The sequence below is a fragment of the Athene cunicularia genome (assembly GCF_003259725.1).
Source record: "Athene cunicularia isolate RWA chromosome 17 unlocalized genomic scaffold, athCun1 chr17_part1, whole genome shotgun sequence".
In the NCBI taxonomy this organism is placed as follows: domain Eukaryota; kingdom Metazoa; phylum Chordata; class Aves; order Strigiformes; family Strigidae; genus Athene; species Athene cunicularia.
Window position 1 is genome coordinate 9,989,319 of NW_020799122.1, and position 19,313 is coordinate 10,008,631.

At 43.4% G+C, this 19,313-nt stretch overlaps 1 protein-coding gene across 15 annotated transcripts in view; it reads right to left on the reverse strand.

Annotated features, from left to right (window-relative positions):
- The window catches only part of CACNA1B (calcium voltage-gated channel subunit alpha1 B), a 301,534-nt gene that overhangs the window by 64,423 nt on the left and 217,798 nt on the right, over positions 1-19,313 (reverse strand). For all 15 annotated transcript variants that reach the window (XM_026860253.1, XM_026860255.1, XM_026860252.1 and 12 more), the window contains 6 exons: positions 13,665-14,486; positions 12,220-12,434; positions 9,948-10,068; positions 6,400-6,529; positions 5,046-5,105; positions 3,665-3,771 (listed from right to left, as the gene is read on the reverse strand). In XM_026860253.1, coding sequence (XP_026716054.1) covers positions 3,665-3,771; positions 5,046-5,105; positions 6,400-6,529; positions 9,948-10,068; positions 12,220-12,434; positions 13,665-14,486 — 1,455 coding nt within the window. The remainder of the gene's footprint in view (positions 1-3,664; positions 3,772-5,045; positions 5,106-6,399; positions 6,530-9,947; positions 10,069-12,219; positions 12,435-13,664; positions 14,487-19,313) is intronic.

The following is a 19,313-nucleotide window of genomic DNA, read 5'->3' on the forward strand; positions in this document are numbered from 1 at the left end:
ATGACAAACAGAAACATAAGGCTATACAGTGCATCCCATGCACATACAGGTATGTGCTGGCAGATAACCCCATCCCCTGTCCCACGCCCACCAACTCAACATTCATAAAAATAAACAAGCAAGGAAGCAACAGATTGGCCATAGAGCATGTACCCACACATCCCCCATGGTGCATCCGCCCTCCGACTGACAAGCAGACAGGGCAAATACACCTTCATCCTCCTGACACTGGGAGGTAACAACCTTGGTTGTTTGGCAAATGCTTTGCAAAGAACAATGTGAAATTCTGTGCATCTCAGCCACATTCCTGTTGTTGAAAATGTAAAAATGCAATCTCTTGCTGCTATTCTTCAGCTATTTCTATTGAGCGAGTACATTTTACACCTGGGGCTGGTAAATTTTGATGGAAAATTTGCTAGCTTGCTTTAAGATGCTCTATTTCTATTTCCCTAAAGACTAGAACATGTCTGCAATGTTTGTGGCATGTTTATCTCTAGAAAAAGAAAGGAATTTCTCTTGAAATACATTGCTAAACAGAAGGTATTTTATTATCATAATCATCAGTATTATTAATGTTTCTAGCATCTCACTGGGGGCCTTGTTTTTTTGTGGTTTTGTTTTGTTTTGTTTTGTTTTTTAAACTACAGTCAAGCACAGTGTAGCTTCTAAAGAGCTACAGGCAGAAAGTAGACTGATAGCTGGTCTGAGATGCTGAGATGGATTTTATGAACCTTGCAGCAATGACTGATACTGTCTCGTATGCCTAAACAAGCATAAGCTGCTGCATTATTCTAGATGGAAGCATTTCAGGGAGCTCTGCTTTTCCTAAGTTTTCAGTGACGTGTCTATTCAGCACGAAGTTGATTCCCATCACCTTCACTGGACACCGATGAGGTCAAGAACATGCATGAATTAAATCACACCCACTGAGTGGCAATTATGTATTTTTGCAGACAGAAACTGCTAACAGCCACATTAAATACATTTTTACAGCGACACTGACGATGAGCGATGGGACTGCAGTGTTTGCAGGAAAAAGCCCACTAACAAAACAATGAAGATTACCCAGTTTATTCTCCAAAAGCTCGTTTTCAGGATTATCAAATTTCAGCTGGCTTGGTGCGTCTGTCTGATTTAACCAAATAATGCAGCTGAGCTAATGACATGACTATCTACGCAATTTTCATTTGAGCAGTCTTGAGACTTGTTAGTATTCATAACTCAGCTAGTGGGAACAGAGAGCAAGTCATCTCCTATGAGTGACTGGACATCCTGCTCTCAGGTTAGACCAGAGATACTGCAAGTATTCCTTGAATTGGAAGTCAACACTTACTGCCTGTTGAAACATGGACATGTAGAAGAGGTTACAGTCTTAATAAAAATCACAGAAGAAATTAAAACTTTTCCAAGTCTCAGAAATAGGTTTGACTCACTTTAATCTAGGAGACAGTAAATAGGCAGGCAGGTTTTATGCATTTGCTTTCTGTAAATCCCTGCTCAATACTTATTCAAAGAGAATGTAAAATAGAAGGAGCTTGGGGCATACTATTATGAAGCAGTCAGGGGATGCACAAGTAATTTATTTAGAGGCTGATGAGCTGCTGTTAGATATTCATGGCCCAATACAAGCAATAGAAAACCTGAGCACAAAAATACTCAGAAAAATTAAAAGTTATTAATTTTAATCCAAATCCATAGCTTGTCCAAAAGAAAATCTTGTTCAAAGAGACGATGTTTTAAGGGCAAACCCTGATGTTTGTTTTCACAGCACATGGAGTTGCTCTGAAGGGCTCACAAAATGCCCCTTCTGCCTTCAAAGTCTGAATTCTTAGTGGAAAATGGAAATTCTCCATTAACCACAGACTTGGGTAATATTGTTTTGCAAACTAATACTTGTGACTAATATAATTTTACGTTTATACCCTGCTTCAATTCAGAGGAGCTCCATTAAATTGCTAAACTTTTTTTTAATATGTTTTTGCTTAACTCAGTCGGGCCACATCCAGTTCTGAAAGATGTTATGCTAATATATTTCATGTTTCATAGAAACTAAGCCACACACATCTAGTCAAGCTTAAAAAGCCGCCTGGTTTTGGATGTCAAATTTTAGATAAGAAGGATATTCATCAGACCAGCAATTCCATCTCAAGACAACCTTGCTTACAGCAGAGCACTCAGCTCCTCTGAAAAAGACCTTTCTAATGAATAGGGAAAAAGTCTTTAATGAGGGGAGGGCAACATCCCTTTTTAAAAACTTATATTTGACATCCCTCCAAGATCTACACAATTCTTTGGTGTAAGACTGGGCACAGAAAGCCCGGGTCCCAATATTCCCAAATGTCACTCCTCAACTGGCTGAAAAATCATACCAACAATGTCAATCCCATCTCTTTTTTTTTTTTTTTTTTAATACAGCATTTGCTATGAAGAATAGAAGATCTAAACCACAAATCTCGCAGTCTTAATGTGAAAGAATTATGAGACCTCAGAAAATTAAACACTTACGAGAAATATTCCAGACCAACCTTACCAGAAAGGTCCTGGCACCTTTTTGTGCCACGAGGGATGTTGCAGTATTTTTCATCAGCAGAGAACATAAGAGGAGCAACGGATATGGCTGTCTGCCTAAAAATTACTGTCAGTCTACAAGACACGGTTCTGCAGTTCCTTGACAAAGGTGAATGCTTTTTCTCATTAGCAAGTAAAACACTGCTAATTCTTTGTCTTCTCTAATCATCATGTCAACAAACAGGTGAATGGAGTTTGGGCATGGGCTGCTAAATGTTCACTGTAATTACTCAAGGCTAATTTAGCAGAAGATTAAACTGGCCAACTCCTCTAGCCTATTTCCAGGTCATCTAGAATTTCTCAGGAAAACATTTGCAATACAATTTTTCCATGGCCCAGAACTGCATGTGGAAAATTTCTTTCCATCATCCAACACTGAGCTCCCCAAGTTCTGAAGAACCTTCATTACTCTTCTTCTGGTCTCTTCTGAGAAAAACGCTCAAATAAAAGACTAATCCTCATTTTATAAAAGCAATTCCTCTGTGCCTGTTGCTCAAAATCCCTCATGACATTAAAGAAGCACATGGCACCTTATTTAATGCCATAAAGAGAGGGCTGTGATTGAGGGAGGGAGCAATTAGGCTTAGAAGTGAAACTGTCTGGAAATGCAAGTACCCTGAATGAGAGAGGAGGAGGAGAGCGAACTACCAAAGGCATATGAACCAGAAATATCCATGACTAGAAATAATGTCTTGTAAAGAGTTCACTGAGTTATCAGCTGATCTCATTAACTATTTTTTCATAGGAAGAACAATATTTAAAATAATTGCCTGAAGACACTGGATTGCCACAAACTGTTGCAATGTGTCCTTGAAAAGAAGTTGGCCAAACATTCCCAAAAATCTTTGCTTAACGTTTGAATGAACAATGAATGGACCCACCCTAACGCTGAGAGAATTTTCAAGATACTCTACAACACAGATTTAGGGATTTTTCTTTTCTTCCCCCCAGCTACGAGATGATAAAGGGCAGAAACTGAATTTTTCTCTGAGAAATGGAGCCACAAACACTATACTTCAACTAGATCTGTGCCAGGGTCCTGCCTGCTCTGTAACTTCTTTCCTAGAAATTGGTATATTAAGGAAGATGTACTTACGAAAAGGCAAATGCCACCAAGGCCCCACTGACCACAATGAAGTCCAGGATATTCCACAGGTCACGGAAGTAGGAGCCAGGGTGGAGTAACAGCCCCAAGTCAATCATCTTCAGAGGAAACACATGAAATTAAAGAGTTTTAATAAAGCAAGTATCAAATCAACACTACAAAGGTACAGAGGAATGTCCTTGATCAAATGATATTTCACAAACTTCTTCAGGGCTTCACAGCAGCAGGGCAACATCTAGGTACTTAGTCAAGCTGCTCATCTCTAATAGGTAGAGAGCTCTGTCAAAAGTGAAGCTGAAGTCAATAAACCATAATCAAAAGCAGGAGAGACAAGAGTACTAACTGATACGTGGATTCTTTGCACAGACATGCATTAATTTATGGGAACACTGTGTGTCAAAATCCAAAGAGTTTAATTTTATTCTACCCAATTCCCACCAGATTAGTAGGAACTCACAACTGGCATAGGATATTACACAATAAAACACAAAGAGAGGGCGGGAAGACCCACAGCTAAATGCAACAGTAAAACAAATACATCTGCCCCACAGCTCTTGCTGAAAGATGCTGCTCAGCGAAGAAGCCTGGCTGCCTTCTGCATGAGACTGAGCATCTCCTTACAATGCCACTAAAGGTCTTCTACAGTTGAGTCTCAAAGTGCATACTAGACATTTTATCTGTTATTCTGAGAGCTCTACAGCTGCCCACATAAGGTTGCTTGCCTTACATAGCTTCAAATCCTTCTAATGATCAAACAAGGCAAAATGTAGGGTTTTATTCTCCATCTCTTTTACATCTTGCTCTGACAGTAAAAACTAAATCCATCATTATCCCAAGAATAAATCCTGACTTTAATAGAATTGTGCTTTCCGGGAAGGTACTACCCCACAGTCTTCGCAAAACCTATCACTCTACTGAGTAAAGTCAAAAGATGAATTCTCAACTTCTTGAAACATGACAGACCAAGAATCAGTTACTATTAATATTCCTGATCAGCATCAAAGGAAAAGGGAAGAACCAGACATGTCTCAGTAAGGTCTATCAGCTTCTGTGTCCTCAGCCACGCACAGACATCTCTGCATCAGGCATTTGCATTTCTTATTCTCTTACACAACCACAGCTACTAAAGATATCCTTATTTTCCTCCATAAAATGTAAGATTAGAGAAACCAGGAAAGCTACTACAGAAAGGCATCTGCTGTGCACTGGCTACTTCCAAGTGCTGTTCCAGAGTTAAAGCTTTCCAGCATCACCGCCTCTCCAGGCGCCCTGGAGCTCTGTCGTGCTCCTCCCTCTTTCTCTAGCTTCCCAAAAGTAGATGAGTGTAAATCTGAAAGGGGAGATGAACCTTTCTGCTTAGAAAAATTCTTACCTTGATCACCATCTCAAAGGTAAAGACACCCGTAAATATATAATCCAAGTATTTCAGAGCCTAAATGGGGAAGAGAAATGCCTATTAAGGGAGATTACACAGTGAAAAAGTCTGCACATGAGCAAAGAGTAAAAAGTCTATGCTAGCAATGGTTTATTTGCTACAATGGGTAAATATCATCTGACAGGAGGCTTTCAAATCGTTTAGGCACAAACTTGAATCATCTGATTTAAACAGTAACATTTTTTCCAGTCCTTGACAAACTGCAGTATGCATGCCCATGGGTGCTTTGGTGCACCTGCATATATGGCAGGTTTAAAGAAAAATGGATTTTTCAAATCAAGATATTTAAACATCCTTTCCTAAAGAGCTTATTTGCCAGAATCTGCGTAACAGCTGGGGTTCTTCTGCTGTAGCTGACAGTAGTATTATTAAAGAACTTGGGAGAGTAATAGAGTGATAAAATCGTTTTTGTAAAATGGATTCCACTGTTATTAAGGATGAGGAAGAGAGATTACTCGTAGCTACTTCACCTCCTTACTGATATAGGGATTCATGGATACAAAAAAAAAAAAAAAAAAAGGATAGTGAAAGGATATGAATGGATAAGTCAATATATATATCTTGCAGTATCCACATACTGCAACTATCTATGCTGAAGAGTCCAGAATTAGGCAACTGCATATTGCAATCGCTGTATTTAATCTTCAGTTCTGTAGACTCCCAGTTGTCCATGTAGCTATAACCAGCTCTGTGCCAATGTCCTCATGTGAACATGCTTGGAAAAAGACACCCAGCTATCTGCATCACAAACACTCCTGGGCTGTATGCTCTCATGTACAAGGTGGCACACTCCTGCTTGTAACAGCACCCATCTATGAAGTCTCCAAGTTCAGTTTGACATCCATGGTTAAATAGATTTGCTACTAATTCTAAGAAATTGCTACCATGCCCCACCAAGATAAAAAGCCATATCTGATTTCACTTCCTCACGTTTTGCTCTAGCAGGAGCAGGGGATCTTAGGATAATGTCAGCCCTGGCTTGTGACTGGGGAAGCCTTTCCCTTTGCTGAACGGTGTGTGAGCTCTGCAGGCTTCTTCCACATAAGTCACACCAGCCAAACGACCAGTGATTTCCAAGTTCTCAAACTCAGATGCGGTTGAAGCAGAAGAAAGGGACAGGAATTGTGACATTTTGAACAAAGGTGACTTGAGTATGTTATTAAAGAAAGCTCCAGTTTTGCACTTGCCAGTGCACCGTGTTATCCTCTGGACATGGGAACAGACATGTCACGTACACAGCCGTTGGGAGAAGCAGAACAACTTTATTCCGGCCATGTTGGTGGGTACTCACATCGTTCCTCGGTGACTCGGCTTGGACGGGGTCTTCTGCAGCCAGGGCAATGCTGCTGAGGGCTATAACTATGAGGATGACCATCTCGAAGTAGCGCAGGTTGACGATGTAGTGGAACAGACGCCGAATCCTGCAAACGACATAAGCACATAGAAGGGCTATTGCAAGTGCTGTAAGTCAAGTGCAGAGACGACTGACAGAAGGACAACACTCATCAGGAATATCACCTTTAGGATTCCTATCACAATAATGATAAGAAAATAAAAGCCAGGATCAATGGCTTTAAACTCCACTTTGCAACAGATCTGTGGTGAGATTTAAAGTAAGACATATAACATTTCTGCACTGCTCCCTACCCCCTCTGCAAAGCAATGACATCTATGTATCTATCAAAAGGGCATTGAGAGCTCTCAAGAAATCACACTCAATTCTACAAAACATGTTTATATACACCCCCATCCTTTTCACTTTGAACTCACAGGCTGAAGCCTTGTGGGTTCAAAACTAGGTTTGAAATCCTTTTAATATCAACTAATCCCTTTAAAGTTGAGATATATGCTATGCACTTTGAGACTCAGCTGAAACTGGCTTCGTAACTATGAGTACCAGTCTCTCTCTTGCCAAGTACCTCTGCCTGCACTTAAAGATACACTTTATAAGCTGCACAAATACTTTACAGTAATATATTTTATTACTTTAACTTAATCTTTTTCTTCACAAATTGTGTCCAAGAAAATTGATAAATTCTTCAATTTCTAAGCAATGCAAAACCATTCACAAATTTCAACTAATAACTCTACCTGACCACAATTCACAAATACTTAACTGCACAGAGAACTCTACATTTGCCCCATATCTGACAGACGCATAAAGGATTTAGGTTCTGTTTGAGAATCAAATTATATGTGTAACTCATCAACAACCTTGTTATCTAAGAATGTAATTCAGTTACTAGATCACCTTTTCTCTAAGCAAATATCTGAACAGTTAGAATTAAAATTTATTTTTCACATCTACTTATATATTCCTTTTCTCCATATTGCTAATGGATTCAGAATGAAAAAGCATTACAAATACCAAGGAAAGAGACAATTCGAAGTAGCATGAAGAAAAATCTTCTTGTGGATCCCTTAACTCTGATTATCAATCTGACGGAAGAAGATTATCATCTATGTGCTCCATGAACACGTAGAAGTGAAAGGCAACATTTTCAAACACATTTGTAACTGTAATTCTTGCATCAAAATCAATTCATCAAGAAATAACAAGTCCCTGTTTTCAGATCTTCTTCATTCATAACCAGCAGTGAGATGTGGGAGCGTTTGTAAATTGCCAGTGGTACTTGAGAAAGCATTTTAAATGCATGTCTACTTTTAGAGGGTGGTGGCACTTGGAAAGTAATACATTTCATTTGTGATTCTCGGAGCTGTTCTGCCCACTAGCAGCACCTGGGTCAGGCATCCCCTGTAGGGCTCTGAAGGGAGGTAGTTAGCAAATGCTGTGGTGAAAACCTTCGTACCCCAGAAAGCAGAAAAAACTCCCTTGAGAAGTTAGCACTAGGCAAAACACCTGAGGGATCCAGCTAGGTCTGTATCTTGCTGAGAGGAAGAAAAGCAAGTTGCTGACATTCCTAGAGTCTGGACTTTGGCTTGTTATTTCCCCTTGGCCCTGTGTTATAACAATCTCCCCCAGTGAATTTTGTTTTTTTTCAATGGTCTTTTAGTGCAGCTTTTGGGGGAGGGTGTGTGTGTGTGTGCAAGATAACTCAAACGACATACCCAATCCTGGGCTGTGAGGTTCAGAAGTTCATAACTGTAGGATGAGGTGACAGAAGATAAGCATATATATAAACCAAAAAAGTCTTGCTGCTTCTTTGTCTGCCCAGTCCACTCCTCAGCTCAGACCCTTCTGGGCTTGGGCCATCTAGCTTCCCGCTCTGCAATACTGCCTTTAGTAGATACTTTGCAGGTAACAATGATTTTTGGAGGTCACTCAACAACAGAAAGACTTGAGCTACCAAATATTAGGGAAGTACTGTTTCCTTATCCAGCTAGACAGGGGCCAAGCTTCATAATTCAAATTTGACCCAGAAAGTATTAATTACACTATGAGTGCACCTCACCTAATTCTCTGCCCTCCTCTCAGCTGCCTTTTACATGAATTCAAAGGATATGTTGCCTTATCTGAAATAGCACAATGCTATCACAGTGTTCTGAAAAGGTGAAGCTTTCTGGGCTTTTGGCTCAGTTGTCCTAACGTGCCCTGAGGTCTGCCTGGCAGGTGGCTGGAGAAGGCAAAGGGGAAACACAATTGTCTCTCTTGTGGGTTTGGGACAGAAGGGGCGTGTATTGAGTCTTCATTTCCTTTGGAGGTAAGATGAGATTAGCAGTAGTTTGGGGCCATTCTCCCTCTCTAACAGCTGGCATTGAGAGATAGTCTCTAACTTCTCCCACCGATTAATTCCTTCTGTGCCCATAGCTATGGCACCTTGGACCACGCAGGGCTGTAGCCTGAACTGTGCAGCTGGCACTTGTGTTTAAAGAAAATATTCAGCCTGCCTAATGTCCAGGGGTGCCAGACCATGGCTTCCACCGCAGATACATTTCCGATGTCAAAAATGAGTACACGGAGCAGCCTGTTTTGTTCCACTGACTGCACAGACCCTCACAGTCCTGAGTATCAGGAGGTGTAGGAGCATTCGTTCTTCTCTTGATTTGAATTGTCAAAGGAAGGGCCTGAGCTCACTTTAGGTATCTAAGCATACAGGTACAACCTCAGAGAGCAATGTTTAGGATCTGCAACAAGTTTACTTAAGACAGAGAGAAATGATCACATTTGCTCCTAGCAGATCTCTGGGTTGGTAGAAGTTTCAAATGCCTTAAGTTACTGCTTAAAATGACTCACAGGCCTTCATGCTACGATTATTACAACTCCTGCTGCTCTTGTCTAGTCCTGCAGCCCTTCAGAGCGACACATTCAGTATTTACAGGATTTGAGTACAAAGCTCCCATGAGGCAGAGGTACCTGAAGCAGAAGAAATGCTGTAATCCCGATAGAGCCCAAAAGCTGTACTCTCAGCCTTGGCAAATGAAAAATATTAATGTTTTCCCAGAAATTCAGAATTTTCAGTGATGTGAGGGTACTTGTATGGAAGGAGCACGAGTTCCAACTGATGAACCTGCAAGTGTGATGTACTGACAGCAAACCCAGCCCTCAGCCTCCTTCTCCTGACAATGTCTCGTCCCAGCAATAGCCCACACTCCCACCCTTTAGTGATCTCTGACGGATGAAACAACTGCCCATCTGACTGTCAGCAGGTCAGTTAGGAAGGGTCTGCCTAAAGCATCATCTTTTCCCTATCCTGGCAATTTATTCCCCTAGAAAAGCCCAGCTGAAAGGCAGCATCTTGTTCACAGCCTACATAAGCTTTTAATTTCCCAATGTGTTTGACTGGCAGAGATTAAGATCAAGCTAATGTTATTGTTTTGAATACCCATGCTTCAAGTACCTATAGCCTCTAAGTGGTATTATAGAGTCAAAGGACTTACGGATTTGTAGGACTTAGAATAAACATGGAACTGTAAGGCAAGATTGGTTTAGGCCCATTTTTTGTCAAGTCATCGACGTCTTTCTTCTCCTCTGCTTTATTTTCAAATTCAATGTTGTTCACTGAAATGTGAATTTAAGGAAACAGAAACGAGAGAGTTAAAAATGTATCTGCAGTCTTCACACATCGGGCTGCCTGCAACAGCTGGATATGCAAACAATGCAGCTGGGATAGCAAACAGCCTTTGAATATGTTGATTAAATGTGATGAACAATCATTTGATTATTATCACCACTATTTACTACAGTGTGATATACACTGCAATTATACTCCTTAACTGCTGCACTGATGAGCAATATATCAGAAATGGCCAGGAAACAAAGATGCCCAATGCAGACAAACAAAGAAACCTTACACTTATTTATACAAGAGCTGCCAAGCTGGGAATGGAAATCCCATTCGAAATATCATAAATTATTAGGCAGAGAGGATCAGCTAGGGATCGTTGGAAGGAAAAAAAGACAGTAAGTCTAACCAACCGTGTAATTCTGTATCTTCTCCCATTATATCAGTAGCACGATTGGCTTTGGAATGTGTAAAAGAGCAAATTCATAGATCAGCTTTAATAATTTTTGGGCTAAGACTGCTGAACTTCCAAGCATTAGGCACAGACTTGGAAGGGACTTCTTGGACCCCCTCGCTCCGTGTCTGCATAGTGCATCCCAGTTTTGGCAGAGGTCCCCATGTATACAAAGGTGTTGAGCTCCATCTCTCATCAGGTTTTTAACATGCATGATCTCCTTCTAGAAGATTTTTCTGAACCTCACTCCCAAAGGTTAGAAATGCATTCTCTAATTCCCATCATAAGTTTACTTGCAGTGGGTTTATAGGATAATTTACTTATGATAATTTCTAATATATGGAAAACATTTGAGGCTGCAAATTCTCCTCTTAGACAGATATATACACTTGTCTATTAGTTCACAAAATCTAGAATACAAAACCCCCACCCACTTATGATGTGTTAGGTGCAGGTTTTTATTACTTTTTATTTCATTTTGCAACAAAATGACATTTCATTATGTGTGAGTGACATGTTCAATAAACTCCTTACTGTATCTCAAGCCAGATACACAGGAAATGGCCAGGAGAGAGGCTGATAAATTGTGATCGACAGGAACTCAGTATTGCAATAGAGTAAAATTACCATTTAAGAAAAAAAAAAAAAAAAAAGACGTTTTGTGTGGCTGACAACAAATTGAAGAAGCATGTAGAGAAACCACTAGCTTTTGGCTCTGCCTCTTGGAAAGCAGAGTCCTGACAGCCTGCAATGTCATGTGGACCTCTTAGGTTTCACACTGCAATTCTCCTCAACATCCCCAGCTCTCGGAACTTCTCTAGACTGTGCCTACACCTCCAGGGATGAGCCACAGGCTGGTCAGAACAGGCTGGTGGTTGCAGAGCAGACCACAGGCACGATGATCTTGGGTCTGTCTGCAAATCAGTGTAAATCTATGCTGATAGACCCAAGGCACAGAGCTCCGGAAAAGGACAAACTAGGGAGGATCTGCTGAAACTGAGATGCAGGGGATTGCAAGCAGCTATAAAATTACACAGCCCGAAGGAACCCAAAGCAGCAGGGTCACACTATGGATGCTGCGATAGCTGTCTGGACACAAAGGACCGGTTTCTCCACCGTGGGCTCAGCTAATAAGCCAAGAAGAGTGAATTCGGTCTGCGGGCTTGAATGCAATGCCACTGTCTCCCCCATCCTTCGCTGAGGGGTCTGTGGCCAGTCAGGCCCCTGGGACACCAGAGGAACTGCAGCACAGCACTGTTGCAGTGGTGGCTTGCAGCATGGCAGCAGAGGAAGGTGATAAAGCAGAGGACTTACTCCTGTGCTCACACAAGGTCTTGACTGGTTTGTTGCAGAAGTTGCTTAGTTTGATGCACAGCTCAGTTACAAAACTTTGTTGTTTTTCTTGCTCTTTGCATCTTTCCTTCATGGAAATACACATGGATGTGCTCTGGTGAGCCACTTCAGGGAACCTACATGGTGTTTTCCAGAGTCACCAGTCACCTTGTATTTTGGGTTCCTGCAGGCTGCATAAACTGTACAGGTTGTATCAACAATTAGTTCTCCTGTCCATCTACTGCAAGGATGCTGCTGGCCAAGAAAGCCCCAATCACCAAGCATGTGCTGCTAGCTCCTTGGAAAGTTAACTCTTTTCTGGTAATTTCGTAGCAAAAAGCAGGGGAACAAAGGCACTCACTTGGTATGACAGTGGTTTCCCCCGGTGGGGCAGTGATAGTGACAGGGATGTTCACAGTGGTGGTTTTGTCCAGAGGTGGCTGAATCATCCGCGTCACATTCTTCTGGTTGTCAGCATCTTCTGGCTGCTCCGGGACTTTCTGCAGATAGGTGCTGGGAAGGGTGTGCACAGGGACACTCACACTTCCGCTAGCCTCAATCTCACACTGGTTCTCCCTGAAGTAGAAAAGCAGACTTTATTAAATATGGCCCAAGAAGGATTCGGAGAATGTAGGTACCCTGATGCTGCACCTCTTGCTAGGTTTCAGACTATTTTCTTCATGGAAGTCCTTTGCAGAAAAGGCACAGACTGCAGGACAACTTCCTGATAGCACAGTATGTAACCTTTTCCTCTGGGATCTTCCGAACCAACATCCAAGCACAACATTAAGAGAACTGTGCCACTGAACGTCACTTTATTCAATTTAATGAGACTTGGTTCTAAGGCTCATAAGCAAGGACCACACGGCACTTGCATGTAACAGTGACATTAGCTTTCCTGCACTGGCTGGTTTCTGAATGAATTCTGACATTCTGCTTCTTCATGTTCTCCTGAGGCCTTATTTAAATTTAGTGATTCTCTTTTCCAGACCCAAACCACTCTGTGATGTTGCTGTATGTGGCTAAATAGCTTCTGCATTCCTCTGCAGCCAGTATCTATATTTCAGTAAGAGGAAAGTGAGCTTGTGCACGTGATCAGACTAAGCAGTATGCTAAGTGTTTTGAAATTCATCTGAAATGAAGATAATATAGACAGGAAAATTATTATCTCAGTGCCACTCACAGCTCTCCACGGTGACATGAGCTCTATTCTAAAGAATCCCATTGAAATTTCTTTTCCATCAGACTAATAAAGCTGAAAAGGCAATCTATCCTTCTTTATTAACTACTCTAAATGCTGCACGAGTACTATTTTTCTCACTTGACTTACATGAGAATTAAACCAAATGGGGTACATCATTGTTCCTAATGGAAGAAGCCACGTGCCGTATCAACTAGTGATGCAGCTGACAGGTTCATCATAAAAAAACAAACCCAAAGGGTTATAAGCAAGACTGGATGCCATTTAAAAATATGTCCCTCAGAAACTTCCTTCAAAGGCTGTGATATTTTCTATTCCACGTTGTATCCTAGAGAGTCTGTTGGTATTTGCATGAAGGATATTTCCTTCCTTAAACCTGAGCTATTCTATGGGCCATCAGGGACCAGAATCATCTTTGGGAGCCTCTGTCATTACTGATTTAAGCAAAATGGAATTGCAGGTTATGATGGGAGCTGGTGTGAGTGCAACAACAACAGTAGGGGACACCACAGGGAGGGAAGTGAGTAACTTCCTGAAATATATCTGGGGTCTCACACCCCCTGAGCTGTCCCAGGGGCAAGTCCAGCCATGCAGCACTCACTCACTTGGGCTGATGATTCCGGTGCTCCTTCTCGCCAGCCTCTCCCTCCTTCTCCCCGTTCTCCTTCTCCACCGAATCGTACGTTGACAAGGCCCTGTTCCTGAACCTGTGCCGTCTGTGAGGCTCTTCACCATTCTCACCCTTGGACCCAGGCTCTCCTTCCCGGTTCCCAGACCTTGACCCTCCCCGGTGTCGGGAACGCCGCTCACTCCTGGCCCCGTTGACTGTCCCGTTGCCTTCCTTGCCTTGCCGTTCGGCAGAGTGCCGGTGAGTCCGATGCCTGCGGTGCTCCTTCTCGGCACCTTCTTCCACCGACCCTCGGCGGTGGTGTCTCTTTCCCCCTTCCTGACCCCTGTTGCGGTCACTCTTCCCTTCCTTACTCCCCCCTTCCACCTCCTTGCTGCGGCTCCTGTGCTGCCTGTGCCGTTCCTCCTTATTATTGGCACCAGATTCCCCGTTCTCATCCTTGGTCAAATCACCCTTCTCTTGCTCTCCCAGTTTGTCCTTATCCCGATGCCGGTGGTGCTTTCGTGGAGCTTCTGCGCCATCAGCAGAGCTGACTTTGGTCTGCTCCACCTCTTGCACATCCATGGGGCTCAGCTTGCTGATGTTGTTCCTCCCTTCAACCCTCGGCTCTACCACCAGCGGCCGATCCAAATGAGTCTTCATGTCTGGCCTGATGTGAAGGGTGGTAGCATAACGCACCCGCTCCTCCGGATCCAGCTCATTGTACAGTGCCTCGCAGCTGGCTCGGAAATTGTGCATCCGGATCTGGCTGGTCCTCTGCTCCCAAACGGACTTGGATTTGGAGGAGTTCTGCTGCTTGCTAAGGAAGGGAGGAAGGTGAAAAGTTAGTATCCAACTTTGCACCAATTCCCTAAAAAGCAACCAAAAAACAATAGTGGAAGTTTTCAGCTGAGACGGGGGATTAGAGGGTTGAGCCAAAGAAATTATAGGAATGGAGAGAGAATGGCTGGCGGAGAACATGAGCAGTGAAAGCCAGCAGGATCACCAGTGTTAGTTTGCACCCATACGTTAGTGTGGTTAGGAACATGGTTAGGCACCATGAAACAAGCCCTCTGGAAAGGAGTTATCCTGATTTTTAAAGGTTGACCATCCGCCTTGGAAGCCTCAAGTATAGTCTGAAGTGTTAAAGTCTCTGCGCACAAAATTCATATAACCCAGCCAGAGCTTTCAAACAGCCTACAAGTCTTCCCCACAATTAACAGCACCTTTCTCCCTACCTTGAAATGTCTGGATGAGCAAATTAGCAGCAAGAAGTTAGATTGGCAGGAGGAGTGAGGGGAAATGAAATCTGGCCTTGAGGATCCAAATCTGCATACCCTGCCACCATTCCCTTCCCCTTATAGCCGGCCAGAGGGGTCACCTTCCACGCTGCACCGCCCCGTCAGGTAATGGCACAGCAGAGCCGTTACTCTAAACCCACAGCATCCTTCTGAGGTGAGGATGGACCATCCAGCCCAAACATCACCAGAGTCTGGAAAAGTACAGGTAAGAAAGGAAAATTGTTCTATGTACTATGAAAAGACCACAGGAACTGGGAGAGTCACACATAGATATAGATGTGATAAGAGCAGCTTTATCCCATGGAGAGACCTGCTCTTTTGTGTCATCTATTATGATGAGGATACCTCCATTTGCGTTGGCTTAATGCTTCGATTTTTCAGCACAGCACCTGGTTTCTGATCACCACATGCAAATGGATTGCCAATGAAATAAGGGAAGAAATTTTTTCCTTCCTCCTAAAGATTGCAAATCAAATTCTGCTTTTGCATAAAATCAAAGTAACTCTGGATTTCAGGGTGGAGTTCTGGATTTAGCCTGGTAGAGGGTCAGCACCCATTTTCTTCCTTAATTAAACTTTTTCTAACAAAGAGAGGAAAATAATTTTTCTTCCACCAGCCTGCTCAGATGTCCTCAGTGGGGAAGTGGACAACTCAGAAGGTGGAGCCACCCTGCAGGAAGACCTGGATAGGCTGGAAGAGCGGGCTAACAAGAACCTTATGAAGTTCAACAAGGACAAGTGGAAGGTCTTGCACCTGGGAAAATATAATCCAGCAGTGTAGCACAGGTTGGGATCTACCTGCCTGGGGAGCAGCTCTGTGGAAAAGGACCTGGGGGGTCCTGGTGGACAACAAGCTCAACATGAGTGACCAGAGAGCTGCAGCAGCAAAGAAAACCAACGGTGTGCTGGGCTGCATCAACAAGGGCATCACCACCAGAGGTAGAGAAGTCATTATCCCACTCTACTCAGTATTCCAGGTGTGACCTGAGAAGCGCTGTGTTCAGGTTTGGTCTCCACTCTACAAAGGAGATGTGGACAGGCTGCAGAGGGTCCAGAGGAGGGCCACAAAGATGATGAAGGAACCAGGAAGCCTGACAGGATGAAAGGCTGAGACAATTGGGTTTGTTCAGCCTTGAGAAGAGAAGGTTTAGGGAAGACCTTGTCACCATGTTCCAGTATTTAAAGGCTGTCTACAAAGATGGAGACTCCCTTTTTACAAGGAGTCACTTGGAAAAGATGAGGGGTAACAGGGACAAATTACTCCTGGGGAGATTCCAATTGGACACAAGAGGAAAATTGTTCACAATGAGAACAGTCAGCCACTGGAATAATCTCCCCAGGGAAGTGGTGGATTCCCCAACACTGGACACTTTGAAGATTCAGCTGGACAGGGTGCTGGGCCGTCTTGCCTAGACTGTGCTTTTGCCACAAAGGTTGGACCACATGATCCTTGAAGTCCCTTCCAACCTGGTATTCTATGATTCATTTGCCACACATCAGTCTGATCTCTGAAGCCAGAGGGGCTGTGTGGTGCTCACCGACCTTCAACACTTATCACACAGCCCACAGGGGAGGAAGACGCATTTTCCTTACGTACTTTCTGGGCTCCCTTGACAGTAGAAGCAAGCAGCTATTGCGTGTGTATGTGCTGATTTGGACTGTCAGGGTCTGTTGACATGCGCAGACCCTGGGGGAAGGAGCTGTCGGAAAGGCTTTGCTTCTCTGAGCTCTGCTGGGGGATCGGTTCTTTACAGAGGGTGCTGCTGCCTGGTTCTGCTAAAGAGGTAATAACCTACTTAAACGTTCACTGCAGATGGGATGAGGGCACCCAGGTAGATGTGAAGGAATCTGATTTAATCCAGAAATCAGAATGAGCACAGTTAAGCACCAAAAGTAAAAATCTACATCCCACGTTTCCAAGAGGCGTGTTCTGGACTAATTATTCAGCAGCTGAGTGTCCCATTTACACCGCAGCAGAAGAACAGGTGACAAAAATCACAGTTCTAAATGCAAAGGATATCAGAATGTACTGGGGACATTGCTTAGAGCCCCTTTCACCAAAAATTTCACATCAAAGGGAGAGCAGGCTTCTCATTATGAGACAGCACTCCTCAAGCTCTCCTAGTGACCCCTGGCACAAGGATGAACAGTCTCAACATAGCAAGCAATAACTTGCCTTTTCTTTTTGGTTCAACATTATGAAATCGTGATTGAAATGCTATCACTCATCAGCAGATTTACTTGGATTTAGAAGGAATTAATGAGTAACATGCAAAGCCTCTGACTGCCCAAGCCTGCCACCCCATACAAGGATTTCCCACGTGAAGCTGTATGATTTGCATTTGCAGCTCTCCACAGTCAGCAGAGATGGGCACAGAGGGGTGGAGTTGCCTGGGATGGGCATCTTGGGATGTCCTGTGCATCCTCTGGGATGGACAGGGTGCCTTGCTCTGCTGTGCTCCAGATCTAGCTCTGCTAAACCGAACTGGGCAACAAAAACGAACCTTCTCTTAAGCACACAGGTCAGGGAAACGAGACAGCTTAGGGATGTGTATGTATGTGTCTAAGTGATGAGTGCTGCCTCAGTGCAGGCCAAAAGCATCTGTTCTTAGGAGACATTTCTCACTTCATAATGAAAGTCCTCAGGGCAGGGACCAGTTTCTGTTTTGTGCTTTAAACAGCCAGAGCGTGCTGTCAACACTGAAGCAATAACTAGTAATAATGAGACAAAGTTGGGAAGATGCCCTTACACTGACTGAAACTTTCGATTTATCTACAAACCAAAAGCACAGAGAAGAGCACAACCGCCTACTCCCCATGCACCATCCTGTGCTCCATTTCCATGGGACAGGCACCATACAGGGGTGGGAGGCAAAACCCCAGCCTCCCTGCAGAGACTCTCCAAAGTAAAACACGCAATAAATCACCAGGCAACTTTAATGGACACAGCACCTCCAACAGTGCCTGCACTGGGCCCATCAAAGCCAAGATATAAAGAAAACCTCCTAAATCACACTGGATGGGGTGAGGAGGAAGGTTGAGGATGCAGGGCTGGTACTCATCACACAGCACAGGGGAGACACTCAGAACCTGCTAGCTCTGACACAAGATGTATCACTTCAGGAGGGCTTTTGTAGTTGTGTTTCAGTTACACCAAGAACATAAATCAGCCTCTAAATTATCTCTGAGGTGCTAAAGCTTCCACTGAACTTCACTCATGGCTAACTGACAGGTGCTGTCAGGTACATGCACCACTGAGAGCCTGGAGAAACCAGGTAACACATACATTAACTAGGCCTATTTTGCTAAAATCCCTTCCTTCAGACACTGACATTACAGAGTCGAATTTCTCAGCATCTAGAAATGAGATGCACCCTTAACACTGACAGAAGTAGCAGATGTGATTGCCAAAAGACTACAACACACAGCCACCCATTGGTTTTGGTAACTAACACGTCAAAGAGCAGAAACGACTGCATCCTCTTCTTTCTACCTGAAAAATGCAGAGAGGGTAATATTTCTTGGGTCTCTTAGAGTGGGGAGTTTTACTGTGAGGTCTTTCACTTGGGCCCCAGGGAGGCAGCAGACTGCCTTATGAAGCAGATCTGGTCTGCATATTGGGTCTTTGACACCCCTCAGAATGGAGTCACCCAGTACAATGACCCTTCTGGGTTTCTTTTTATAATTGGTTTTAATACCTGGTCTAGAGTCACCTGGCCTTGGTCGACCTTGATCTTCCTCCTTGTTTGACTCATTTTCTTCATCCTTCTCTACTTCATTCACAAGTTCCGAGGCCCCATATCTCTTGTGAAGGGACACCATGGAAGGTGAGGGAGGTCAGGAGGGGATTTTCCCACCTCCCTGAGCAGGGACCTGTTTCCAGTCTCCCCCATCTCTTAGGTCCCCTCTTTCTGCCTGGTAGCAAGAGGGTGAGGAATCACCTGCCTTTTTTAGGGTGTCCATCTGCTCCTGTTGCTTCAGGGGTGCTAGGGTGTTACTCCACCAACCAATTTCCCCTTCGCACCCCCTAATACTTTTAATCTTTCAACCTCTTCTCTGAGTTCCGCTACTAGGCTGATCAGGTCATCTAGCTGATAACTCCTTTGTCAAGGAGTTACAAATATGAATGTTTCCAGTACAATCAATAGGAATAAGGAGCTCAAGATTTGACCAAAATAACAATTTTTTTTTCATTTATACTTTCTTACTTCTCCACTCTGTGACATTACATCCCACATTTCTGTGCAGTAGCTGTAAAGCATATCATGAGGCAACTGATTAGTCATGACTTAATATGAACTGCATTAAAAAAATTAAAGTAGAATGCAACATACCAGAAATAATTCC